This window comes from Anomaloglossus baeobatrachus, chromosome 3, assembly GCF_048569485.1.
Source record: "Anomaloglossus baeobatrachus isolate aAnoBae1 chromosome 3, aAnoBae1.hap1, whole genome shotgun sequence".
Lineage (NCBI taxonomy): Eukaryota > Metazoa > Chordata > Amphibia > Anura > Aromobatidae > Anomaloglossus > Anomaloglossus baeobatrachus.
The window spans coordinates 19,293,436-19,321,275 of record NC_134355.1 but is presented as its reverse complement, the minus strand read 5'-3'; the positions used below and the strand labels follow the sequence as shown (position 1 = coordinate 19,321,275).

General features: G+C 50.8%; 2 protein-coding genes across 2 annotated transcripts in view; one reads left to right on the top strand and one right to left on the bottom strand.

The window, feature by feature from the left end:
* Nucleotides 1-1,893: 1,893 nt before the first annotated feature.
* TRMT61B (tRNA methyltransferase 61B) lies at nucleotides 1,894-19,079 on the top strand. Its single transcript, XM_075337927.1, has 7 exons — nucleotides 1,894-3,268; nucleotides 6,079-6,181; nucleotides 6,363-6,553; nucleotides 6,633-6,724; nucleotides 8,353-8,576; nucleotides 15,892-15,975; nucleotides 18,651-19,079. The coding sequence occupies exons 1-7, from the start codon at nucleotides 1,958-1,960 to the stop codon at nucleotides 18,713-18,715; spliced, it is 2,070 nt and encodes a 689-aa protein (XP_075194042.1). The 5' UTR covers nucleotides 1,894-1,957; the 3' UTR covers nucleotides 18,716-19,079.
* SPDYA (speedy/RINGO cell cycle regulator family member A) overlaps nucleotides 18,684-27,840 on the bottom strand; it is a 91,282-nt gene continuing 82,125 nt past the window's right edge. Inside the window, exon 7 of the mRNA XM_075337928.1 lies at nucleotides 18,684-18,943. Within this exon, the coding sequence (XP_075194043.1) occupies nucleotides 18,858-18,943 (86 nt within the window). The 3' untranslated portion in view covers nucleotides 18,684-18,857. The remainder of the gene's footprint in view (nucleotides 18,944-27,840) is intronic.

Sequence of the window (27,840 nt, the reverse complement as noted above, 5' to 3'; positions counted from 1 at the left end):
GCCTCCTGCCCTCCTCCTGTCCCTGTAGCAGCCTCCTGCCCTCCTCCTATCCCTGTAGCAGCCTCCTGCCCTCCTCCTGTCCCTGTAGCAGCCTCCTGCCCTCCTCCTGTCCCTGTAGCAGCCTCCTGCCCTTCTCCTGTCCCTGTAGCAGCCTCCTGCCCTCCTCCTGTCCCTGTAGCAGCCTCCTGCCCTCCTCCTGTCCCTGTAGCAGCCTCCTGCCCTCCTCCTGTCCCTGTAGCAGCCTCCTGCCCTCCTCCTGTCCCTGTAGCAGCCTCCTGCCCTCCTCCTGTCCCTGTAGCAACCTCCTGCCCTCCTCCTGTCCCTGTAGCAGCCTCCTGCCCTCCTCCTGTTCCTGTAGCAGCCTCCTGCCCTCCTCCTGTCCCTGTAGCAGCCTCCTGCCCTACTCCTGTCCCTGCAGCAGCCTCCTGCCCTCCTCCTGTCCCTGCAGCAGCCTCCTGCCCTACTCCTGTCCCTGCAGCAGCCTCCTGCCCTACTCCTGTCCCTGCATCGGCCTCGTCCTGTCACTGCAGCGGTCTCCTGCCGTCGTCCTGTCCCTGTAGCAGCCTCCTGCCCTCCTCCTGTCCCTGTAGCAGCCTCCTTCCCCCTCCTGTTCCTGTAGCAGCCTCCTGCCCCCTCCAGCAGCCTCCTGCCCCCTCCTGTCCCTGCAGCAGCCTCCTGCCCTCCTCCTGTCCCTGCAGCAGCCTCCTGCCCTCCTCCTGTCCCTGCAGCAGCCTCCTGCCATACCTCCTGTCCCTGCAGCAGCCTCCTGCCCTCCTCCTGTCCCTGCAGCAGCCTCCTGCCCTCCTCCTGTCCCTGCAGCAGCCTCCTGCCCTCCTCCTGTCCCTGCAGCAGCCTCCTGCCCTCCTCCTGTCCCTGCAGCAGCCTCCTGCCCTCCTCCTGTCCCTGCAGCAGCCTCCTGCCCTCCTCCTGTCCCTGCAGCAGCCTCCTGCCCTCCTCCTGTCCCTGCAGCAGCCTCCTGCCCTCCTCCTGTCCCTGCAGCAGCCTCCTGCCCTCCTCCTGTCCCTGCAGCAGCCTCCTGCCCTCCTCCTGTCCCTGCAGCAGCCTCCTGCCCTCCTCCTGTCCCTGCAGCAGCCTCCTGCCCTCCTCCTGTCCCTGCAGCAGCCTCCTGCCCTCCTCCTGTCTCTGCTGCAGCCTCCTGCCCTCCTCCTGTCCCTGCAGCAGCCTCCTGCCCTCCTCCTGTCCCTGCAGCAGCCTCCTGCCCTCCTCCTGTCCTCCTCCTGTCCCTGCAGCAGCCTCCTGCCCTCCTCCTGTCTCTGCTGCAGCCCTCTGTCCCTCCTCCTGTCCCTGCAGCAGCCTCCTGCCCCCCTTCTGTTCCTGTAGCAGCCTCCTGCCCTCCTCCTGTCCCTGTAGTAGCCCTCTGTCCCTCCTCCTGTCCCTGCAGCAGCCCTCTGTCCCTCCTCCTGTCCCTGTAGTAGCCCTCTCTCTGTCCCTCCTCCTGTTCCTGCAGCAGCCCTCTGTCCCTCCTCCTGTCCCTGTAGTAGCCCTCTTTTCCTCCTCCTGTTCCTGCAGCAGCCCTCTGTCCCTCCTCCTGTCCCCGTAGTAGCCCTCTGTCCCTCCTCCTGTTCCTGCAGCAGTCCTCTGTCGCTCCTCCTGTCCCTGTAGTAGCCCTCTGTCCCTCCTCCTGTTCCTGCAGCAGCGCTCTGTCCCCCTCCTGTCTCTGTAGCAGCCCTCTGTCCCTCCTCCTGTCCCTGTAGCAGCCCCCTGTCCCTCCTCCTGTTCCTGCAGCAGCCCTCTGTCCCTCCTCCTGTCCCTACAGCAGCCCCCTGTCCCTCCTCCTGTTCCTGCAGCAGCCCTCTGTCCCTCCTCCTGTCCCTGCAGCACGTGCAGTGAGACCAGGCGCTCTGCCCGCTCACCCACGTGTGCTCCAGCTTCCTGCTTGTCGCCGGATGATGACGTTGCTGATCGCTGCCCTGGGCAGATTGTCAGCAGCGCCGGGATGTCCGCGCTGTGTGCAGGGAGGAGGCTGTGCTGCTCTGCTCCACTGTGGTGTCGGGCGCCCCCTGCCGGCCGTGCGAGAAATCTCAGGGGGCAGCTGCAACATTATATCAATTTGTGCTCAGCTTCAAAGGAAGGTCATGGAGCGGAGGGGCAGCCTGAGCCCCCCCAACCTACCGGTCCCCCGGGTACAAGGACATGGAGGAGGAGGAGGTCCCTGTCTCCCCTGGACAGAGTGAGTCGCATGATCCCTCCAGAATTTATCTCCCAGGAGATCAGAGATCTGCAGAGTCCTCAGCAGCTGAGCCCAGCCGATCCCCCATCATCCTACAAAGACCACCCAGAGCCGCTCAGACCCCCATCATACTCCAAAGACCACCTAGAGCCGCTCAGACCCCCATCATCCTACAAAGACCACCCAGAGCCGCTCCGACCCCCATCATACTCCAAAGACCACCCAGAGATGCTCAGACCCCCATCATACTCCGAAGACCATCCAGAGCCGCTGAGACCCCAATCATCCTCCAAAGACCACCGAGAGCCGCTCAGACCCCTACCATCCTCCGAAGACCACCGAGAGCTGCTCAGACCCCTATCATACTTCAAAGACCACCTACAGACACTCAGAACCCCATCATCCTCCAAAGAGCCGCTGAGACCCCCACCATCCTCCGAAGATCACCCAGAGCTGCTCAGTCCCTCATCATCCTACGAAGACCACCCAGAGACACTTAGACCTCCATCATCCACTGAAGACCACCCAGAACCGCTCAGACCCCCATCATCCTCCGAAGAGCCGCTTAGACCCGCCTCATCCTACGAAGACCACTCAGAGCTGCTCAGACCCCCATCATTTTCTGAAGAGCTGCTCAGATCTTCATCATCCTCTGAAGACCACCCAGAGTTGCTCAGATCCCCATCATCCTCCCAAGAGAGTGGAGCTCATAGCTTTTCTCAGCGTCTTCCTTCTCTAGAATCTTCATCATCCCACCAAGAGAAGCTGTGCTGCCCCCCAATATCATTGTCACCCCAAGACCTTGCACCTTCCCAGGGTGTCCCCTTCCAGGCCGGAGATCTGCTCCTCGCGGAGTACAAGAGGAGACACTACTCCATGTTCAGGAAGATGTTTGTGCTAAAAAACTCTGGAAAACTGGTCAGTAACTGGGGGGCCATCAACTACAAGGACTTACTGGGCAGACTGTCCGGGGAGGAGGTAAGGACTTCCTCCGGGCACCAGTTCTTCCTGAGAAGACCCTCGCTGGATGAATACGTCCTATACATGAAGAGGGGACCCACCATCTCCTACCCAAAGGTCCGTCTATCTGTACTATAGATCGGTGATTATCGTCTGCAGTCAATCATCCCTCTATGTCTGCCGTATCCGGCACTTGTGCCTTTTATCATTCGCCGGTTGGGTCGAGCAAGAGTAGAGTGTTCGTGCCGAAACGGGTGGAGGTCTCACAGCAAGAGAGCCGGTGCGGGATAGATCCGGTCCATCAACACTTGGGATCCGGGGGGAATTGTCTCAATTAGGACAGATACATGCCTGCATTACGGTTGTAGCTTTCCCTGTAAATCGGTGATCAGCGAGTTTTATCCCAACAAATCGGCAGAATAAGGCTGCGTTCACACTTCAGTTTTTTGGCATCAGGCACAATCTGGTGAAAAACTGATCCGGCGCCGGATCCGTTTCTTCCCCATAGTCTTGTATTAGCGCCGGATTGTGCCGCATGGTGTTGCGTTTCATCCGACGTGCGCCAGATCCGGCAAAGGTTGACTGTGCGGCCGCCGGACAGGACGCACCATGTATGGCCTTTTTCACACTTCAATTTTTGGCATCATGTGGAATCCGGCGTTTTTAGAAAAAAACAGATCCGGCACCGGATTCATTTTTCCCTCATAGTATTGTTTTTCAGCCGGATTGTGCCGCATGGCCTTGCATTTTGATCCGGCGAAATATGTCTGTGCAACCGCCGGAAGGAACGCAGCATGCAACGTTTTTTGTGTCCGGCAAAAAAACGGATAGCGATGGATCCGGCGCTGTCTTTTTTACAATGGTAGCCTATGGGCACTGGATCCGTCGCCATCCGTAAAAAAAAAAATGGAATCAGGCAACGGATCCATTTTTTTTTGTTTCTGGGCGTGTCCAGACATATGTAAATTCACTTCTGGAAAGAAAAAAAAGAAAAAACTCTCACCGGAAGGGGAAAAATGAGACTGATCCGTTTTTTTTTACCTGATCCGTCACATCAGTTTTGTCACAATCTGCGACTGATCAGGCACAATCCGGTTTGTGCCTGAAGAAAAAAAAGTGAAAACATAAAGTTTTTTGTTCAAAAACAAAAAAGACGGATCCGGCACCGTCCGGCATGTTGTATAATGGAAGCCTATGGGCGCCGGATCCGTCGTAATACGGCAAAAAATGCAATACAGCGACGGATTGCGTTTTTTTAAACTGAGCATGCTCAGTATCACAATGGATCAGTCGAAAAACGGAAGAAACGGATGGGAAAAAACTGAGGTGGCGGATCCGTCGCATCGTTTTTTTCACCGGATTGTGCCTGATGCCAAAAAACTGATGTGTGAAAGTAGCCTCAAGGGCGAGTGAAATCAATAGGGAGCAGCTGAGGGTTGTTTTTTTGGGTTTTTTTTTGATTGGTGCGCTTTAAATTTAAGTACTCGGACTTGTGTGAGCAGATCTGGACGATGCTTCATGTCCTGGACCCCAAGGAATTATCTGGGATTTCCAGACGTCTAGATCTGCGCCTGCTGCAGCATCTCTAAGGCCATGTGCCCATATTGCTTTTTTTCTTACTTCTTTTAATCAATCAAAGCAAGAAAAAAAAATCATCCCAGCAAAGTCTCTGAGCATCGAGACTCGCTGTGCACACGCTGCTGCTTCTTCTTTCCTTGCAGCTTTTGTTGCTGAAAAAAGAAGCAGCGTGTTAATTGTTTCTGCGTTTTTTCAATTGCGTCAGTGAAAAACGCATGTGTAATGCCCACGTTGCTTTTTATGTGCTTTTTTGATGTCACTGCTGTTCTCTGCAGCCATTTCCTCATCTCGCAGTCTTTACTGCCAAAACTTGCTGCAGGGAAGTCGAGTGACATCACAAGATGAATCGAGATCATGCCGGCGGATCACCGGGGTTTCCTGCAGATCCTCGGCCATGAACTTGGTTCGCCTTGTGACGTCACCGGGGTCCCCTGCACCGAGGCCACCTAGCCAGTGTTAGCAGACATTTTCTCATCTCGCCGTCTTTACCGAAGAACCTTGCTGCAGGGCACTCTGGTGACGTAGGTGCCCTGGTCTGTGAAGTGATCTGTCCCTCGGTAACCCGGGGTCGTCATGCTGAAGACCCAGGGTTACCATGGCAGCGATCGGGTCCCTGTAATTACATTACAGGGACCAGATCACCAGGGAGAGGTAAGCGATTCCTCTCCTTGCCTTCTGAATACTGCGCTCGCATTGATAACAGCATTTAGGGAGTTAAACTGCCGGGCACCGCTCTGGGCAGTGAGATCTGTAAGATCAGCCGGAGACCCAGCGGCGATTGCGGGGCTACAGCGCATGAACCCCCGCAATCGCCATGATTAAAAAGTGCACAAAAAAAGCATGCAAAAAAATGCGCAAATGCAAAAAAAAATGTGTATTTTTTCAGCTGTTTTTTTTTTTTTTTGCCATAACGTGTTTTTATGTGCAGATTATCTGCACCTAAACCCAATGTGGGCACAAAGCCTTAGGTTATGTGCGCACTATGATGTTTTTGCACTTCTCAAAAACGCTGGGTTTTTGGCCGCAAAAAACGCACCGGTGTCAAAAACGCAGCAGTAAAAATGCATTCGTATTTACCGCGTTTTGGCTGCGTTTTTCCAATGCATTGCATGGGTGAAAAACGCAGTAAAACACAGGAAAGAATTGACATGTCCATTTTTTTTTTTCTAATTTTTTTTTTTTTTTAGCTCAAAAACGCAGCTAAAAAAAAAGGCTGTGTGCGAACAACAAAAATGAAAAATCATAGACTTTGCTGGGGAAGCAAAGTCATGCAGTTTTGAGGCCAAAAATGCACCCGAAAAACGCTCAGTGCGCACATAGCCCAACACTGACTGCCCTGTCTCTTCCAGGACATTGCCTCCATGCTGATGATGATGGACTTGAGTCCCGGAGATGTGGTACTGGAAGCCGGGTCGGGCTCTGGAGCTCTTAGTCTCTTCTTGTCACGTGCCGGTAGGTGCCGAAATGTCCTTTATTTAGTCGCAGCATAAGCCGCCAAAAAAAGAATTACATGTGACATTGCAAATACAAATATTGTGGATTCATGTGTTACATTCAGAGCTGCATTCATAATTCAGCACTTGGATTTATACATCTGTTGCACAGGTTGTTACATTTCTTCCCTCCATTCCAGTGGGGGCGGACGGTCGCGTCCATAGTGTTGAATTACGCTCGGACCATCACAATGTATCCAAGAGAAACTTCTTACAATGGAAGGCAGCGTGGGAAATCCGGAGCGGGCGAAGTTGGCCGGACAACGTGAATTTTATCAACAAGGACATCCGGGAGGCGCTGTCTGACCTCCGGTCTGTAGGAGTCGATGCTGTGAGTGACATTCGGGCAAGTCACCTGCGCTGGCGGCCATCGCCCGGTCACATTCACTCATTATGTCTGTCATTTCTAGGTGGCCTTGGATATGTTGAGCCCACAAGTAGCTCTGCCAGCGATGATCGGGAATCTGAAGCAGGGGGGCGTGTGTGTGGTGTACATCGCTAAGTAAGTCGCCTGCTGCGAGGGGTGCGGGGAACTGAACCGAACACAACATGCAATCCTCGTTTAGCTGAGGAATGTATCTGTAGGTGCCGTGTCTAAATCTCAGGCCTCAGTTTCACTTGCGTACAAATAATCACTCCGATGCTCGTCCCGAAAAGTGGGACAAGTGTCATGCGTTTGGTCTTGCCTATGTCATGCGAGTGCACGCTTTTTTTCACGCCTAGCATCCGTATGACGTGCATATGTAATACTGTGCAATATTTTTTTCGCACCCATAGACTTGCATTAGCAAGTCTGGTGCGATCTACGCAGCCCTATGCACCATGCTGCAATTTGATCAGCTCGATTAGATTAACACTGGAGCGAGGGCAATCCCATGTTTTATCGGATCGCACTCATCAGTGAAAAGCGCAAGTGGAACCAAGCCCTGAGACAGTCTCCCAGGGCATCATGAAAGATCTGCCAGTATGAAAGTGTAGGACACCATGCACACTCATCCCCGCCGCGGTGCACACACTCATCCCCGCTGCACGCAGCCATCACCATTGCATACAGTCATCCCAGTGGCACGCAGTCATCATTGTCGCTTGCATTCAGTACCGCAGCTCTCAGTCATCATCATGGCATGCAGTCAGTCAATCCCCGCTGCACACAGTCATTATCATTGCACACAGTCTACATCTCTGAGCGCAGTCTACATGGCTGCGCGCAGTCTACATGGCTGCGCGCAGTCTACATCTCTGCGCGCAGTCTACATCTCTGCGCGCAGTCTACATCTCTGCGCGCAGTCTACATCTCTGAGCGCAGTCTACATCTCTGCGCGCAGTCTACATCTCTGCGCGCAGTCTACATCTCTGCGCGCAGTCTACATCGCTGCGCGCAGTCTACATCTCTACGCGCATACTACATCTCTGCACGCAGTCTACATCGCTGCACGCAGTCTACATCTCTGCGTGCAGTCTACATCGCTGCACGCAGTCTACATCTCTGCGTGCAGTCTACATCGCTGCGCGCAGTCTACATCTCTGCACGCAGTCTACATCTCTGCGCGCATACTACATTGCTGCGCGCAGACATCTTTGCTGCGCGCAGTCTACATCGCTGCGCGCATACTACATCGCTGCGCGCAGTCTACATCGCTGCGCGCAGACATCTTCGCTGCTGCCTTACTAGGCAAACTTAACTTTTTTTACTCCTCTTTCAGTGTGGCCATAATTGGTTTCATTTCCTTCTTGACAAATTGTATTTGTGATGGCTATGTTCCAGAGTGCATATATAATGGAAAATATTTATTTAATTTTTTGACCAAGAGATTCTGCCATATTTTTAGGTTATGTTTTTACCTTTTTTTTTCTTTTCCTAAAAAAAAGCATTTTGTAAGGGAAGATCTGGCCATATGGAATCGCAACTCTCTGTCATTTGGGTCCCATGCCTTGAAGTTTCTGTTTTTTTTCTTTTGAAGTCAGACTGCAGCAATCCCTCTACATATGAGTATTAATGTTACGAGGTCTGTAGATCATTAATGACCCTACAGCTCACGTGGTCCAGAACCCTTGAGCCGCTCCCCGTGATGTCCGGTTACTTGTCCTCTGCTGACTGTAGATAATACAGGCGACTTCTCTCTTCCTTAGTATCACGCAGGTGATTGATCTTCTCGAGGGCATTCGCACTTGTGATCTTCCCCTACTATGTGAAAAGGTGACGCAGGTCGGCATTACAGACTGGCTGGTCGCCCCCTCCTTACGTAAAGATGGCAGCGTCTCCAAGAGAGTGGAACCCCAGGGGAATTGGTCCTCTGGGACCCAGACTCCAGAACAAGAAGATGATGATGATGATGATGATGGCGACACGGGCGGTAAGATTACTTACATTTGCGTAAAGTCGGCCGTACACTAGTAATTTTGGACGGCAATTTAGAATTTTTTCTCATTGTTTTTGTGACATGAACCAGCGTGACCGATGGCGGGTGATTGTGTAAACGTTGACCTGATGCACTCTGTTTTTTTTATTTTCGGTCTTCTCTGATTCTGTAATTTTATGTCAAACAACCAATCTGCATCCTATCAATCAGATCACGCACACATCTGCTTTTCTGAGAAGGATTTCTGCAAGATTTTTGGAGAGGTCTGTGGGAATGTTTACACCTACATGCAGAAGAGCAAAGATTCCCCCAGTAACCTCCAAAATGTAGTGGAAAGCTCGAAAGTAATGGATGTGGCTGATATCCGGGGTCTGTGAGGCGTCATGTTCTCCCCCCTGTGTGTGTATTGAGCTCGTGCACTGGGCATCAGACACAGATAGAGAATAAGTGCACAGAACATGTCTCCTCCAGAGTCCAGTGGTGGTGACTTTACACATCTCCATCCGGCACTCGGCATTGTGCTTGGTGATGTATGGTTTGGCATTGTGCTTGGTGATGTACGGCTCGGCATTGTGCTTGGTGATGTACGGCTCGGCATTGTGCTTGGTGATGTATGGCTCAGCATTGTGCTTGGTGATGTATGGCTCGGCATTGTGCTTGGAGATGTACGGCTCAGCATTGTGCTTGGTGATGTATGGCTCAGCATTGTGGTTGGTGATGTATGGTTCAGCATTGTGCTTGGTGATGTATGGCTCGGCATTGTGCTTAGTGATGTATGGCTCGGCATTGTGCTTGGTGATGTATGGCTCGGCATTGTGCTTGGTGATGTATGGCTCGGCATTGTGCTTGGTGATGTATGGCTCGGCATTGTGCTTAGTGATGTATGGCTCGGCATTGTGCTTGGTGATGTATGGCTCGGCATTGTGCTTGGTGATGTATGGCTCGGCATTGTGCTTAGTGATGTATGGCTCGGCATTGTACTTGGTGATGTATGGCTCGGCATTGTGCTTAGTGATGTATGGCTCGGCATTGTGCTTGGTGATGTATGGCTCGGCATTGTGCTTAGTGATGTATGGCTCGGCATTGTGCTTGGTGATGTATGGCTCGGCATTGTGCTTGGTGATGTATGGCTCGGCATTGTGCTTAGTGATGTATGGCTCGGCATTGTACTTGGTGATGTATGGCTCGGCATTGTGCTTAGTGATGTATGGCTCGGCATTGTACTTGGTGATGTATGGCTCGGCATTGTGCTTAGTGATGTATGGCTCGGCATTGTGCTTGGTGATGTATGGCTCGGCATTGTGCTTGGTGATGTATGGCTCGGCATTGTGCTTGGTGATGTATGGCTCGGCATTGTGCTCGGTGATGTATGGTTCAGCATTGTGCTCGGTGATGTATGGTTCAGCATTGTGCTCGGTGATGTATGGTTCAGCATTGTGCTTGGTGATGTATGGTTCAGCATTGTGTTTGGTGATGTATGGTTCAGCATTGTGCTTGGTGATGTATGGTTCAGCATTGTGCTCGGTGATGTACGGCTCGGCATTGTGCTCGGTGATGTACGGCTCGGCATTGTGCTTGGTGATGTACGGCTCGGCATTGTGCTTGGTGATGTATGGTTCGGCATTGTGCTCGGTGATGTACGGCTCGGCATTGTGCTCGGTGATGTACGGCTCGGCATTGTGCTCGGTGATGTACGGCTCGGCATTGTGCTTGGTGATGTACGGCTCGGCATTGTGCTTGGTAATGTACGGCTCGGCATTGTGCTTGGTAATGTACGGCTCGGCATTGTGCTTGGTGATGTATGGCTCGGCATTGTGCTTGGTGATGTATGGCTCGGCATTGTGCTTGGTGATGTACGGCTCGGCATTGTGCTTGGTGATGTACGGCTCAGCATTGTGCTTGGTGATGTATGGCTCGGCATTGTGCTTGGTGATGTACGGCTCGGCATTGTGCTTGGTGATGTACGGCTCGGCATTGTGCTTGGTGATGTGCGGCTCGGCATTGTGCTTGGTGATGTATGGCTCGGCATTGTGCTTGGTGATGTACGGCTCGGCATTGTGCTTGGTGATGTACGGCTCGGCATTGTGCTTGGTGATGTACGGCTCGGCATTGTGCTTGGTGATGTACGGCTCGGCATTGTGCTTGGTGATGTACGGCTCGGCATTGTGCTTGGTGATGTACGGCTCGGCATTGTGCTTGGTGATGTACGGCTCGGCATTGTGCTTGGATGTACGGCTCGGCATTGTGCTTGGTGATGTACGGCTCGGCATTGTGCTTGGTGATGTACGGCTCGGCATTGTGCTTGGTGATGTATGGCTCGGCATTGTGCTCGGTGATGTATGGCTCGGCATTGTGCTCGGTGATGTATGGCTCGGCATTGTGCTTGGTGATGTACGGCTCGGCATTGTGCTTGGTGATATACGGCTCGGCATTGTGCTTGGTGATGCTCGGCATTGTGCTTGGTGATGTATGGCTCGGCATTGTGCTTGGTGATGTACGGCTCGGCATTGTGCTTGGTGATATACGGCTCGGCATTGTGCTTGGTGATGCTCGGCATTGTGCTTGGTGATGTACGGCTCGGTATTGTGCTTGGTGATGTACGGCTGTAGCTGCTCAGCCATAAAGCTCTTGGTGTGTGCAATGTATGTGCTGATGTTACCAGAGGAGGTCTGGACTTTGCAGTTATGGGGTCAGCAGCGCGGTGGGGGCTTTTCTGTCCTCTGCTCCTCAGCACTCGGCCCTCGCTCTGTAACGTCCTGGGATTTCCATTTTGGGGCTGAGTTGCTGCGGCTCCTTCCACTTCTCGATAATGTCTCTCAGGTGATGGGGAGATTCAGGAGGAAGAAATGTCATGAATGGACTTGTTACCCCGGAGGCTCCTATTACAGGAGGCACTGGTATCAGTGAGCTCCGCACCAGCGGCCGCTCTGTCACATGTTAGTGAAGGCAGACAAGATGGTGGGGGCTGGAGGTTATACACCGGGGGCAAGAGGCTGGATATTATACACCTGGAGCAATGAAGCTGGACAATATATATATATACTGGGGGCAATGGGACGGGATGTTATTTAGCATTACTTTACATATTCAACATAAGACTCGATGCAGATAGCGGTACCGTATTTTCTGGCGTATAAAATGACTCTTTAACCCCTTAATATCTTCTCAAAAGTCGGGAGTCGTGTTATACGCTGGGTTTTGTCTTATACGGAGGTGCACGGTGCTGCATGAGGCCATTTGTTTAGTAATGCCCTCCTAAAGGTCCCCTTCTTACACACAATAAACCTTATTCTCACCTGTCCTCCGTTCCCGCGGTGCCTTCAGCTTATTCTGGCAGACCACAGGCCCATAGACGCCTCCGCGATAGTGTCCTGTACACAGGACCACCGTCGCTGCCGTCATGGCTTTACTGCAGTTGAATGCTTTGCTGTGCCGTAAAGCATTCAACTGCAGTAAAGCGCTGACAGCAGCGGTGGCCCTGTGTACAGGACGCGATCATGGAGGGGTCTATGGGCCTGCGGTCCGCAAGAAGCACTCCTCCATGATCACATCCAATACACTGGGCCGCCACTGCCAGCGCTTTACTGCAGTTAAATGCTTTACGGCACCGCAAAGCTTTCAACTGCAGGTAAGTCATGACGGCAGCCAGCAGGCCCATGCATCAGAGGCTGTCATGGAAGGGTCTATGGGCCTTGAGGTCTACAAGAAGCAGCTGAGGTCACCACGGGAACGGAGGAGAAGTGAGAATAATGTTTGTGTGTAAACAACACCATAATAGGGGACAAGAAGGGGACCGGTGGGAGGACATTAATAAACAATGGGCACATTACTACAAGGGGGAACAAGGATGGGCACATTACTAAACAATGGGCACATTACTGCAGGGGACATTACTAAACAATGAGCACATTACTGCAGGGGACATTACTAAACAATGGGCACATTACTGCAGGGGACATTACTAAACAATGGGCACATTACTGCAGGGGACATTACTAAACAATGGGCACATTACTGCAGGGGACATTACTAAACAATGGGCACATTACTGCAGGGGACATTACTAAACAATGGGCACATTACTGCAGGGGACATTACTAAACAATGGGCACATTACTGCAGGGGACATTACTAAACAATGGGCACATTACTGCAGGGGACATTACTAAACAATGGGCACATTACTGCAGGGCACCTTACTAAACAATGGGCACATTACTGCAGGGCACATTACTAAACAATGGGCACATTACTGCAGGGGACATTACTAAACAATGGGCACATTACTGCAGGGGACATTACTAAACAATGGGCACATTACTGCAGGGGACATTACTAAACAATGGGCACATTACTGCAGGGGACATTACTAAACAATGGGCACATTACTGCAGGGGACATTACTAAACAATGGGCACATTACTGCAGGGGACATTACTAAACAATGGGCACATTACTAAACAATGGGCACATTACTAAACAATGGGCACATTACTGCAGGGGACATTACTAAACAATGGGGACATTACTAAACAATGGGCACATTACTAAACAATGGGCACATTACTACAGGGGACATTACTAAACAATGGGCACATTACTGCAGGGGACATTACTAAATAATGGGCACATTACTGCAGGGGACATTACTAAACAATGGGCACATTACTGCAGGGGACATTACTAAACAATGGGCACAATACTCGGGTCGGCTTATACTCGATTATACACGGTATAGCCCAAATTCTATATTTTAACTGGAAAAGTTGGGGGTAGTCTTATACGCCCAGTCATCTTATACGCCTGAAAATACGGTAACTATTTGAGTTATTGTTGCGAGATTAAGGACTCATTTCCACGTTAGTGATTTTTTTCAAACATCAAAAACAGTTGGATTTTCATTAGTGTTTTTCATCAGTGTCATTTTTTACCAGTTAGGATAGAAACATTTGGCACCGAATATAGGACGCTTTGGTTGAGTTTTATAGAGTAAAGGCCCAGACACACTAAACAACTTACCAGCGATCCCAACAACGATACAACCTGATAGGGATCGCTGGTAAGTTGCTAGGAGGTAGCTGGTGAGATGTCATACTAAGCGACGCTCCAGCGATCCCACCAGCAACCTGACCTGGCAGGGATCGCTGGAACGTCGCTACACGGGTTGCTGGTGAGCTGTCACACAGGCAGATCTCACCAGCAACCCGTGACCAGCCCCCAGCGCCGCGTAGAAGCGATTCTGCGCTTGGTAACTAAGGTAAGTATCGGGTAACCAGCCGGCTTCTGCGGACGCTGGTTACCACGGTAAACATCGGGTAACCAAGAAGCCCTTACCTTGGTTACCCGATATTTACCTTCTTTACCAGAGTCCGCCACTCCCACGCTGCCAGTGCCGGCTCCCTGTTCCCTGCACTCCTAGCCACAGTACACATCGGGTTAATTACCCGATGTGTACTCCAGCTACGTATGCAGGGAGCCGGCACTGACAGCGGAGAGCGGCGGACGCTGGTAACAAAGGTAAATATCGGGTAACCAAGGTAAGGGCTTCTTGGTTACCCGATGTTTACTGTGGTTACCAGCGTCCGCAGAAGCCGGCTCCTGCTGCCTGCACATTAAGGCTATGTGCGCACGTTGCGTACAGTCACTGCAGAAATTTCTGCAGCTATCTGAAGAGCACACGTGCGCTTCAAATCGCTGCAGAAAATGTCCATAGTGAAAAAAAAAAGCCGATTCCATGCGCTCTGACTGCAGCTCCTCCCATAGACAGAGCAGGGGCTGCAGGGAAAGCGCACGGAAGAAGTGACATGTCACTTCTTAGAATGCGCGCTTCGGGCAGCAACCGAAGCGCTGCGCTCTAAGACGCCACGTGCGCACGGCTCTTGCATAATCTTCATAGATTATGCAGGGGACGCAGGACGCATGCAGTTACGCTGCGCTACAAAGCGCAGCGTAACTGCATGTAATTACGCAACGTGCGCACATAGCCTAAGGCTATGTGCACATGCTGCGTTTTTTTGACGCTGCGTTTTTGTGCATTTTTGGCTGCTAAAAATGTACAAAAAACGTACCCGTGGCAAAAAAACGCGGCAAAACCGCATACGTTTTTACCGCGATTTGGTGCGTTTTTGGCTACGTTTTGCTGCGTTTTTGATCTCTACATTTTTGCTGCGTTTTTCCAATGCATTGCATGGGGGGAGAACGCAAAAAAACGCAGGAAAGAATTGACATGTCCATTTTTTTTTTTTAAGCTCAAAAACGCAGCTTAAAAAAAAGTTGTGCGGACAGCAAAAATGAAAACTCATAGACTTTGCTGGGGAAGCAAAGTCATGCAATTTTGAGGCCAAAAATGCACCCGAAAAACGCGCAAAAACGCACTGTATGCACATAGCCTTAGTTGTTGCTCTGTCGCTGTCACACACAGCGATGTGCGCTTCACAGCGGGAGAGCAACAACTAAAAAATGGTCCAGGACATCCAGCAACAACCAGCGACCTCACAGCAGGGGCCAGGTTGTTGCTGGATGTCACACACAGCAACATCGCTAGCAACGTCACAAAAGTTGTTCCTTAGCAGCGATGTTGCTAGCGATGTTGCTTAGTGTGACGTGGCCTTAAGTGTTTTATTTATGCATGGATAAGGAAATCAGATAAAGTCCAACGTTTTGGCTATGAGCTTTTTTCAAGGATATCTGTGTATGAGTTGGTCAACATACGGAGGAAGCCACATTGTGCTGGGCATGAGGGAATCTAAGCTCCAGCCCTTGTATTCTCGCTGCAGCCAACAACTCCAATAATGACCTTAAAGCTCCAGCCCTTATATTGTCGCTGCAGCCCACAGCTCAAATACTGACATTACATACACCGCAGGCAGTGAAAAAGTTCACTTTTTTGGGTGACAGTGAGGTGTATGTGCGCACAATGTTTTTAGTTGTTTGGGGTTTTTTTTTCCCCTGGTGGAACCCACCTGAAAAAAACGGATCAAAAGATGAACATAATAATGTACACACGTCATTGCTGTGCAAGTCTTTAGTTACTTTTTGTAACCAATTCAGGGTTTGGAAACTGAAGCGGTTAAAAAAAGTAACACGCTGATTCTTTACGTGGCTCATCTCGATAGCCACCTGCTCCTTATAGTTGGAAGTATATGGAAAAGACACCGCCAGCGAAGACGCGGCACAATGAAACGCTTCCGGAAAAAGACCGCGAGCTATCTCCTGCAGTGCCTTCGCATAGGAAAACCTCAGCTATGTCACGTGCGCATCCTCTGACACTTGTTTATCACTGACTGATATTTCCTTATTTTTTTTATAGATGATGATCTGATCAAGAGATCTGATCCTTTTGGACAGGTGCCTTACATAGCACGGCCGATGCCCTGGCAGACAGGACATACAGGTAAATATGATTTTCTTTTATGAGAGCTGCTATTTTGGAGTTATAAATAAAAGGTTTCCGGCCACAGACAGACATACAGTTCCTTGAAAAAGTATTCATACCACGCGAACTTTTCCATATTTTTTTTCACATTACACCCACAAATGTTAAAGTATTTTATTGGGATTTTATGTGATATATCGACACTATGTGGCAAGTATTTGTGAAGTGTAAAAAAAATGATACATCTTTTTCTAAATATTTTAATAATACAAATGAGAATTGTGACGTGCATTTGTATTTAGCCCCCTGTGTCAATACTTTGTAGCACCACCTTTCTCTGTAATTATTTAATCCAAAAAGGTCTTCTTTGGTCTCATCTGAACAGAGCACCTTCTTCTACATGCCATGTAAGAGACAGCGAGCAGTGGAAGAAGATTATCTGGTCACATGAGACCTAAGGAAAACTTTTTTAGGCTAAATGCAAAACACTTTGTGTGGTGGAAAACTAACACTGCACAACACCCTGAAAACACCATCCCCACCATCACACATGGTGGAGGCTTTTCTGCAGCAGGGGCTGGTGAGAGGTGATGGGAAGATGGATGGAGCCAAATACAGAACAATACTGGAGGAAAACCTGTTAGAGGCTGCAAATGATGTGAGACCAGGGCGTAGGTTCAGCTTCCAGCAGGACAACGACCCTAAACATCCTGCAGATGTTCAATGGAGGGTGCAGATCAGAGCATATTCCTGTGTGTGAGCAGCCAAGTCACAGTCCAGACCAAATCCACCGAGAATCTGTGACAAGACGTGAAAATTACTGATCACAGATGTCTCCATCCAATCTCACTGAGCGAGAGTGAGTGTGCAAAGAAGAGAAAATGTCACCTCTAGATATGCAGAGCTGGAGAGACAGACCCCCAAAAGACAGAGAAAGGTGATCCTACAAAGTACTGACTCCGGGGGCTGAATACTAATGCACGACAGAAAAAAGGTGGTCCTACAAAGTATTGACTCTGGGGGCAGAATACAAATGAACACAATTTTCAGATTTATATTTTTAAAATATTTAGCGAACCAGTTATCTCTGCACGTCACAAATACTTAAGGGTGCTTTACACGCTGCGATATCGGTAACGATATATCGTCGGGGTCACGTCGTTAGTGACACACATCCGGCGCGGTTAGCGACATCGCAGCGTGTGACACCAAGGAGCGACGATCAACGAGCACAAAAACGTGAAAAATCGTTGCTCGTTGACACGTCGCTCCTTTTCAGAATATCGTTGCTGCTGCAATACGATGTTGTTCGTCGTTCCTGCTGCAGCATACACCGCTGTGTGTGACACCGCAGGAACGGCGAACATCTCCTTACCTGCCTCCACCGGCAATGAGTAAGGAAGAAGGTGGGCGGGATGTTCCGGCCGCTCATCTCCGCCTGTCCTCTGCTATTGGACGGCTGCCGTGTGACGTCGCTGTGATGCCGCACGAACCGCCCTCTTAAAAAGGAGGCGGATCGCCGGCCAGAGTGACGTTACAAGGAAGGTATGTCCATGTGACAGGTGTTAGCAATGTGTGCCACGGGCAGCGATTTGCCCGTGACGCACAACCAACGGGGGCGGGTACGCTCGCTAGCGATATCGGTACCGATATCGCAGCGTGTAAAGTACCCTTTAGTGTTGATGTACAAACTAATAAATCCCAATAAATACATTTCAGTTTTTGAGTGTACCATGGAAAAGTTTACAGGGTATGAATACTTTTTCAAGGCATTGTAAATGCCGCTGTCAATCTTGGAGGGGATGGTTGCGTCACTCCATGCGACCATCAGCATCCCTGTTATCTCTGATCGTAGAGCGCTAATGAGTTGCCATAACAGCCGGGAGTCCGCTGAAGACCCCAATGCCTGACTTGACGGTTCTCCTATGAACACCAGCTTCTTCCTGATGTTCATAGGAGACCATGATTTCTGTTATATATAGCAATACTGCGGTATTGCTGAACATAGCACAGGCAATCAGACAATCGCAGGTTCAAGTTTCCTAAGGGAACCAATAAAGACAGTGATTGATTATTTTTTATATAATAAAGTAGAAATGACCCCCTTTTGTTGTAATAAAAGTAAAAAAAAAATACACTTATGTGGTATCCCTACATCCATAAAACAATGATCTATCAAAGTCTAAAATTAATTAACCTGATTGATAAATGGTGCAATGAGGGGGAAAAAAAGAGATATGTCAGACTAACCTGGAGAATAATATTGCCAGGTCATTATTTTTGAATATGGAACATGGTAAAAAAAAAAAATTGTGCAATTGCACTTTTTTTTTTAGTATTTCGCAGCATGTAGATTTTTTTTACCACCACTTTCCAGTGGTAAAATGAATGGAGTCATTTAAAAGTACAATTCGTCCCGCAAGAAAACAAGCCCTAGTATGGCGGTGGTGACAGAAAAATAGAAAAGTTATTGCTCTTGAAAGAAGAAGAGGAAAAAACAAAATGCAAAAATAGAAAATAGCTACATGTATGTTGCAAAGAGGTTAAACAATTTCAATTCAAAGTTTGAAAAATAATTGCACAGCCACATTAACAATCATTTTTTTTAACAATAGAAATACAAAGTTTTCCAGTGCTGGTTTGATATAAAATTGTAATTTATCAAATGTTTTTATTTTGCTTTTTTTTTTTAGCTTTTCTTGTGAAACTGAGAAAATTTAAAGCAGCAGAACAGAGAGAACCAGGGGGCGCCGACTGATGACCACGACGTAACAGATAATTTAATCAATATGTAACATATAGATATTATGTCAAACATTTTTATTTTTTACAACATTTGACTTTTTGGAATAAAACGTGAACATTTGATGCACCTTCTTCTTCGTGCAGATGCAGTGATGTTAATCCTCCTCATTGCTGGGAAACCAGTCCATGGATTTGTCTTGTTTCCGGAGACTTCGTCTTGTCTTGCCGTTTGCTTGGTTATCTGAAAGAGGCAGGAGGAGAAATCAGTATTTCTTGTTAAACATCTAGAGTAAAAATCATAAATCGGTTTATTTTATTTTTCACTGCACGGCAGCTACAGACCCTCGGGTCACGCTTTGTTGTATTACATTCAGACATGAAAACCTCACAAGTTGTAGATATAAAAGAAATGATGAACTGATGTTGCTGATCTCGTGGGTGCACTGGATAGTCGGCTATACCGCACTTTATTCATCTATCGGCAGCAAGCGATATCATCCATCCAGAGCTACAGAGGAGGCTGCGGGTTGGATCAGTGAGATGTCTCTGGTTTTGCTGATGTCCCTCATCATGTTCAAAGGTTCTTTACTGGCTCTAACATTAATTTTCAGGGTAACTTCTTCAAGGAGAACTGATTTTATATGTTTTCGGAGAATGCATTGACTGTAAAACTCCCTAAATCAGTTGGATCTCTGCAAAACGATCCAGTATGTTCTAAAGGCCCCGTTATATGCTACGCTATATCTAACGATATGTCGTTGGGGTCACGTCGTTAGTGACGCACATCTGGCATCGTTTGACATATCGTAGCGTGTGACGGCTACGTGCGACTGTGAACGAGCAAAAGAAGGGAATTTTGTTACTTACCGTAAATTCCTTTTCTTCTAGCTCCAATTGGGAGACCCAGACAATTGGGTGTATAGCTTCTGCCTCCGGAGGCCACACAAAGTATTACACTTAAAAGTGTAAGCCCCTCCCCTCTGCCTATACACCCTCCCGTGCATCACGGGCTCCTCAGTTTTGGTGCAAAAGCAGGAAGGAGGAAACATATAAATTGGTCTAAGGTAAATTCAATCCGAAGGATGTTCGGAGAACTGAAAACCATGAACCCAGAACAGTTCAACATGAACAACATGTGTACACAAAAGAACAACAGCCCGAAGGGAACCGGGGCGGGTGCTGGGTCTCCCAATAGGAGCTAGAAGAAAAGGAATTTACGGTAAGTAAACAAAATTCCCTTCTTCTTTGTCGCTCCATTGGGAGACCCAGACAATTGGGACGTCCAAAAGCAGTCCCTGGGTGGGTAAATAATACCTCGGTAATAGAGCCGTAAAACGGCCCCTTCCTACAGGTGGGCAATCGCCGCCTGAAGGACTCGCCTACCTAGGCTGGCATCTGCCGAAGCGTAGGTATGCACCTGATAGTGTTTCGTGAAAGTGTGCAGACTCGACCAGGTAGCCGCCTGACACACCTGCTGAGCCGTAGCCTGGTGCCGCAATGCCCAGGACGCACCCACGGCCCTGGTAGAATGGGCTTTCAGCCCTGACGGAACTGGAAGCCCAGCAGAACGGTAGGCTTCAAGAATTGGTTCCTTGATCCACCGAGCCAAGGTTGACTTGGAAGCCTGCGACCCTTTACGCTGGCCAGCGACAAGGACAAAGAGCGCATCCGAGCGGCGCAGGGGCGCCGTACGGGAAATGTAGAGTCTGAGTGCTCTCACAAGATCTAACAAGTGCAAATCCTTTTCACATTGGTGAACTGGATGAGGGCAAAAAGAAGGTAAGGAGATATCCTGATTGAGATGAAAAGGGGATACCACCTTAGGGAGAAAATCCGGAACCGGACGCAGAACCACTTTGTCCTGGTGAAACACCAGGAAGGGGGCCTTGCATGACAGTGCAGCTAGCTCAGACACTCTCCGAAGTGACTGCCACTAGGAAGACCACCTTCTGCGAGAGACGTGATAGAGAAATATCTCTCATTGGCTCGAAAGGTGGTTTCTGAAGAGCCGTTAGCACCCTGTTCAGATCCCAGGGTTCTAGCGGACGCTTGTAAGGAGGGACTATGTGGCAAACCCCCTGCAGGAACGTGCGTACCTGCGGGAGCCTGGCTAGACGCTTTTGAAAAAACACAGAGAGCGCCGATACTTGTCCCTTAAGAGAGCCGAGAGACAAACCCTTTTCCATTCCTGATTGAAGGAATGACAGAAAAGTGGGCAAGGCAAATGGCCAGGGAGTAAAACCCTGATCAGAGCACCAGGATAAGAAGATCCTCCACGTCCTGTGGTAGATCTTGGCTGAAGCTGGTTTCCTGGCCTGTCTCATAGTGGCAATGACCTCTTGAGATAACCCTGAAGCCGCTAGGATCCAGGACTCAATGGCCACACAGTCAGGTTGAGGGCCGCAGAATTCAGATGGAAAAATGGCCCTTGAGACAGCAAGTCTGGTCGGTCTGGTAGTGCCCACGGTTGGCCCATCGTGAGATGCCACAGATCCGGGTACCACGACCTCCTCGGCCAGTCTGGAGCGACGAGGATGGCGCGGCGGCAGTCGGACCTGATCTTGCGTAACACTCTGGGCAGCATTGCCAGAGGAGGAAACACATAAGGTAGTCGAAACTGCGACCAATCCTGAACTAATGCGTCCGCCGCCAGAGCTCTGTGATCTTGAGACCGTGCCATGAATGCCGGGACTTTGTTGTTGTGCCGAGACGCCATGAGATCGACGTCCGGCGTTCCCCAGCGGCAACAGATCTCTTGAAACACGTCCGGGTGAAGAGACCATTCCCCTGCGTCCATGCCCTGGCGACTGAGAAAGTCTGCTTCCCAGTTTTCTACGCCCAGGATGTGAACTGCGGAGATGGTGGAGGCTGTGGCTTCCACCCACAGCAGAATCCGCCGAACTTCCTGGAAGGCTTGCCGACTGCGTGTGCCGCCTTGGTGATTGATATATGCCACCGCCGTGGCGTTGTCCGACTGAATTCGGATCTGCTTTCCTTCCAGCCACTGCTGGAACGCCTTTAGGGCTAGATACACTGCCCTTATCTCCAGAACATTGATCTGAAGAGAGGACTCTGGCTGAGTCCAGGTACCCTGGGCCCTGTGGTGGAGAAAGACCGCTCCCCACCCTGACAGACTCGCGTCCGTCGTGACCACAGTCCAGGATGGGGGCAGGAATGATTTCCCCTTCGACAGAGAAGTGGGAAGAAGCCACCACTGAAGGGAGGCCTTGGCTGTCCGAGAGAGGGAGACGTTCCTGTCGAAGGACGTCGACTTTCTGTCCCATTTGCGGAGAATGTCCCATTGAAGTGGACGCAGATGAAACTGCGCAAAAGGAACTGCCTCCATTGCTGCCACCATCTTCCCTAGGAAGTGCATGAGGCGCCTCAAGGGGTGCGACTGAGCTCGAAGGAGAGATTGCACCCCTGTTTGTAGTGAACGCTGTTTGTCCAGCGGAAGCTTCACTATCGCTGAGAGAGTATGAAACTCCATGCCGAGATATGTCAGTGATTGGGCCGGTGACAATTTTGACTTTGGGAAATTGATGATCCACCCGAATCTCTGGAGAGTCTCCAGAGCAATGTTCAGGCTGTGTTGGCATGCCGCCCGAGAGGGGGCCTTGACAAGCAGATCGTCTAAGTAAGGGATCACCGAGTGTCCCTGAGAGTGTAGGACTGCTACCACTGTTGCCATGACCTTGGTGAAGACCCGTGGGGCTGTCGCCAGGCCGAAAGGCAGTGCCACGAACTGAAGGTGTTCGTCCCCGATGGCGAAGCGCAGGAAGCGCTGATGCTCTGGTGCAATCGGCACGTGGAGATAAGCATCTCTGATGTCGATTGATGCTAGGAAGTCTCCTTGGGACATTGAGGCGATGACGGAGCGGAGAGATTCCATCTGGAACCGCCTGGTTTTCACGTGTCTGTTGAGCAGTTTTAGGTCCAGAACGGGACGGAAAGATCCGTCCTTTTTTGGCACCACAAACAAGTTGGAGTAAAAACCGTGACCCCATTGCTGAAGGGGGACAGGGATCACCACTCCTTCTGCCTTCAGAGTGCTCACCACCTGAAGAAGAGCATCGGCTCGCTCGGGGGGCGGAGATGTTCTGAAGAAGCGAGTCGGGGGACGAGAGCTGAACTCTATCTTGTAAACGTGAGACAGAATGTCTCTCACCCATCGGTCTTGGACATGTGGCAACCAGGCGTCGCAAAAGCGGGAGAGCCTGCCACCGACCGAGGATGCGGTTTGTTGAGGCCGAAAGTCATGAGGAGGCCGCTTTAGGAGCGGTTCCTCCGGCGGTCTTCTTAGGACGTGACTTAGACCGCCATGAATCGGAGTTCCTCTGACCCTTCTGTGGCCTGTTGGACGAGAATTGAGATCTGGCTGAGGGCCGAAAGGACCGAAACCTCGATTGTACCTTCCTTTGTGGAGGTCTGTTTGGTTTGGACTGGGGTAAGGACGAGTCCTTTCCCTTGGATTGTTTAATGATTTCATCCAATCGCTCGCCAAACAGGCGGTCGCCAGAAAATGGCAACCCGGTTAAGAACTTTTTGGAAGCAGCGTCTGCCTTCCATTCACGTAGCCACATGGCCCTGCGGACTGCCACCGAATTGGCGGATGCTACCGCCGTACGGCTCGCAGAGTCCAGGACAGCATTCATGGCGTAGGACGCAAACGCTGACGCCTGAGAGGTTAAGGACACTACTTGCGGAGTAGAGGCACGTGTGACTGCATTAATCTCAGACTGACAAGCTGAGATAGCTTGGAGCGCCCATACGGCTGCGAATGCCGGAGCAAAGGACGCGCCAATAGCTTCATAGATGGATTTCATCAGGAGCTCTATCTGCCTGTCAGTGGCATCCTTGAGTGATGCACCATCTGCCACTGCAACTATGGATCTAGCCGCCAGTCTAGAGACTGGAGGATCCACCTTGGGACACTGAGCCCAACCCTTGACTACGTCAGGGGGGAAGGGCTAACGAGTGTCATTAAGGCGCTTAGTAAAGCGCTTATCTGGAAAGGCTCGGTGTTTCTGGACTGTATCCCTGAAGTCGGAGTGATCAAGAAACCCACTCCGTGGACGTTTGGGGAACCTAAAATGGAATTTCTCCTGTTGAGAAGCTGACTCCTCAATCGGAGGAGCTGGAGGAGAAAGATCCAACACCTGATTGATGGACGCTATAAGGTCGTTTACTATGGCGTCCCCTTCAGGTGTATCAAGGTTGAGAGCGGTGTCAGGATCAGAGCCCTGATCTGCCCCCTCCGCTTCATCCTCCAGAGAGTCCTCATGCTGAGACCCTGAGCAGTGTGATGAAGTCGAGGGAATTTCCCAGCGAGCCCGCTTAGTCGGTCTGGGACTGCGGTCCGTGTCGGAGTCCTCACCGTGGGACCTATGAGTCGCCCCAGGAGCACTTTGCTGCTCCAACCGAGGGGGGCCTGGGGTCAATGATTCAACTGTGGCCGGGGCCAGTGTTACCGGTCTGGACTGCAAAGCTTCTAGTATTTTAGCAGACCATTTATCCATAGATTCAGACAGTTTGTCAGCGAATACTGCAAACTCTGTCCCTGTCACCTGGACAGTGGCAGCAGGTGGTTCCACCTGGGCCGGGGGTTCCACCAGTGGCAGAGGCTCCGGCTGAGTGAGTGTCACAGGGGCCGAACATTGCACACAATGAGGGTAGGTGGAACCTGCAGGTAGCATAGCCGCACATGAGGTACAGGTTGCAAAGTAAGCCTGTGCCTTGGCACCCTTGCTTTTTGCGGACGACATGCTGTTGTCTCCCCTTAGAGCAATCAGTGAGGGTATATAGCCAAAAGCAAATAGTGCAGCCGTATAGAGTAAATGTATACAAAATAAGTATATAAATATACACTTCGGCACCCAGGGGGCCAGCACCTAGTAACAGGTGCGGCTTACCGACCGCCCTCAGCGGTTGTGTGACCACCAGATTCCCTGCCTGGGCCTCCCAGAGCTGTGGAGCTCGGAGTTGTCTCCCCTCTGAAATTCTCCAGCGTCTGAAGTGCTGACAGGAATGGCTGCCAGTGTTCTGAGAGGAGGAGGGAGCCGTGGGCGTGCCTCAGAAAGTGCGGGAATCTGGTGCCCCATGGTGCTCAGTGAGGGGGGAGGAGGATACAAAGTATGCTCCAGCCCTCAGCGCTGACGTCCAGTGCAGCGTCCCGCCCTTACCCCTGACTGGCAGGCCCGGGGGCGGGAGTATGCGGTACTAGGCCGCAAAAGCCGGGGACTATAGTTATAAGCGCGGCCGGCAAACAAGCGCGGTCAGCGCGGTAGTCCTGGCGCACTAACACACCCAGCAGCTGCTGCAGCGTCCATAACACAGGCGCTCTATGCGCCGTCCCCAAGGGGACACAGTACCTCAGAGTAGCAGGGCCTTGTCCCTGATGATACCCGGCTCCTGTCCAGCAGATTCCCCCAGGGGCTGTGGAGGGAGCACGGTCCCAGTGCCTGGTGACCGATTAGGATCCCACTTCACCCAGAGCCCCTAAGGGATGGGGAAGGAAAACAGCATGTGGCTCCTGCCTGTGTACCCGCAATGGGTACCTCGACCTTAACAGCACTGCCGACCAGAGTGGGGTGAGAAGGGAGCATGCTGGGGGCCCTGTTATGGGCCCTCTTTTCTTCCATCCGATATAGTCAGCAGCTGCTGCTGACTAAATTGTGGAGCTTGCGTGCATGTGTGCCTCCTTCGCACAAAGCATAAAAACTGAGGAGCCCGTGATGCACGGGGGGGTGTATAGGCAGAGGGGAGGGGCTTACACTTTTAAGTGTAATACTTTGTGTGGCCTCCGGAGGCAGAAGCTATACACCCAATTGTCTGGGTCTCCCAATGGAGCGACAAAGAAATACTCACCTAATGCTAGGTTCACACTTCCGTTGTTTTGCATCAGTCACAATCCGTCGCCTTGAGGAATTACGGTATCCTGCAAAATATTTTGCAGGAATCCAGTTTTTCCCCATAGACTTCTATTAGTGACGAATTGCGACTGATGATGCTGCGTTGCATCCGCTGCGTTGCGGTCAGTCGTTTTTTAACTGCCGGGCGGGAGCAACGCAGCCTGTAACTTTTTTTGAGCAGCGTGATCCGTAGGATTTTGCTGCGCACACTCTCTCTGGCTCCCTGCACCCGTAACCAGGATACACATTGGGTTACCAAGCAATGCACTTTGGTTAGTTACCCGATATTTACAGTGGTTACGGGTGCAGGGAGACAGCGCTAAGCGGTGTACGCTGGTATCCAAGATAAATATCGGGTAACCAAGTAAAGAAGGGAATTTTGTTTACTTACCGTAAATTCCTTTTCTTCTAGCTCCTATTGGGAGACCCAGACAATTGGGGTGTATAGCTTCTGCCTCCGGAGGCCACACAAAGTATTACACTTTAAAAAGTGTAACCCCTCCCCTCTGCCTATACACCCTCCCGTGGATCACGGGCTCCTCAGTTTTGGTGCAAAAGCAGGAAGGAGAAGACTTATGAATTGGTCTAGGGTAAATTCAATCCGAAGGATGTTCGGAGAACTGAACCATGAACCAAAAGAACAATTCAACATGAACAACATGTGTACACAAAAGAACAACCAGCCCGAAGGGAACAGGGGCGGGTGCTGGGTCTTCCAATAGGAGCTAGAAGAAAAGGAATTTACGGTAAGTAAACAAAATTCCCTTCTTCTTTGTCGCTCCATTAGGAGACCCAGACAATTGGGACGTCCAAAAGCAGTCCCTGGGTGGGTAAAAGAATACCTCAATAAAAAGAGCCGAAACGGCCCTCCTCTTACAGGTGGGCAACCGCCGCCTGAAGGACTCGCCTACCTAGACTGGCGTCTGCCGAAGCATAGGTATGCACTTGATAGTGTTTCGTGAAAGTGTGCAGACTAGACCACGTCGCTGCCTGACACACCTGCTGAGCCGTAGCCCGATGCCGCAATGCCCAGGACGCACCCACGGCTCTGGTAGAATGGGCTTTCAGCCCTGAAGGAAGCGGAAGCCCAGAAGAACGGTAGGCTTCGAGAATCGGTTCCTTGATCCACCGAGCCAAGGTTGACTTGGAAGCCTGCGAACCCTTACGCTGGCCAGCGACAAGGACAAAGAGCGCATCTGAACGACGCAGGGGCGCCGTGCGAGACACGTAGAGCCGGAGTGCTCTCACCAGATCCAAAAAGTGCAATTCCTTTTCACATTGGTGAATTGGATTAGGGCAAAATGAAGGTAAGGAGATATCCTGATTGAGATGAAAAGGAGATACCACCTTAGGGAGAAATTCCGGAACCGGACGCAGGACCACCTTATCCTGGTTAAACACCAGGAAGGGGGCTTTGCATGACAGCGCTGCTAGCTCAGACACTCTCTGGAGTGATGTAACTGCCACTAGAAAGGCCACCTTTTGCGAAAGACGTGATAAAGAGACATCCCGCAGCGGCTCGAAAGGTGGTTTCTGAAGAGCCGTTAGCACCCTGTTAAGATCCCAGGGTTCCAGCGGACGCTTGTAAGGTGGGACTATGTGGCAAACTCCCTGCAGGAACGTGCGGACCTGCGGAAGCCTGGCTAGACGCTTTTGAAAAAATACGGAGAGCGCCGATACTTGGCCCTTGAGAGAGCCGAGTGACAAACCCTTGTCCATTCCGGATTGGAGGAATGAAAGAAAAGTGGTCGAAGAACGCACTACGTGCGCATTTGGGGAACCGAAACTGGTGTTTCTCCTGCTGAGACGCTGACTCCTCCACAGTAGGAGGCGGGGGAGAGAGATCCAACACCTGGTTGATGGACGAGATAAGACCATTCACTAATGCGTCCCCCTCAGGTGTATCAAGGTTAAGGGCGACGTCAGAGTCCTGAGCTGCGACGTCCGCCTCGTCCTCCAGAGAGTCCTCAAGCTGGGAACCCGAGCAGCGAGAAGAAGTCGGGGAAGATTCCCAGCGAGCCCACTTAGCCTGTCTAGGACTGTGGTCCTGGCAGGAGTCCTCCGCGTGGGACCTAGGGCCCAACCTGGGAGCGCTCTGCGGCTCGGACCGAGAGGGGCCTGGAGGTGACGATCCAACAGGGGCCGGGGCCTGTGTAAGGACCGGTCTGGACTGCAAAGCTTCTAGCAGCTTGGCAGACCATTTGTCCATAGACTGAGCCATGGATTG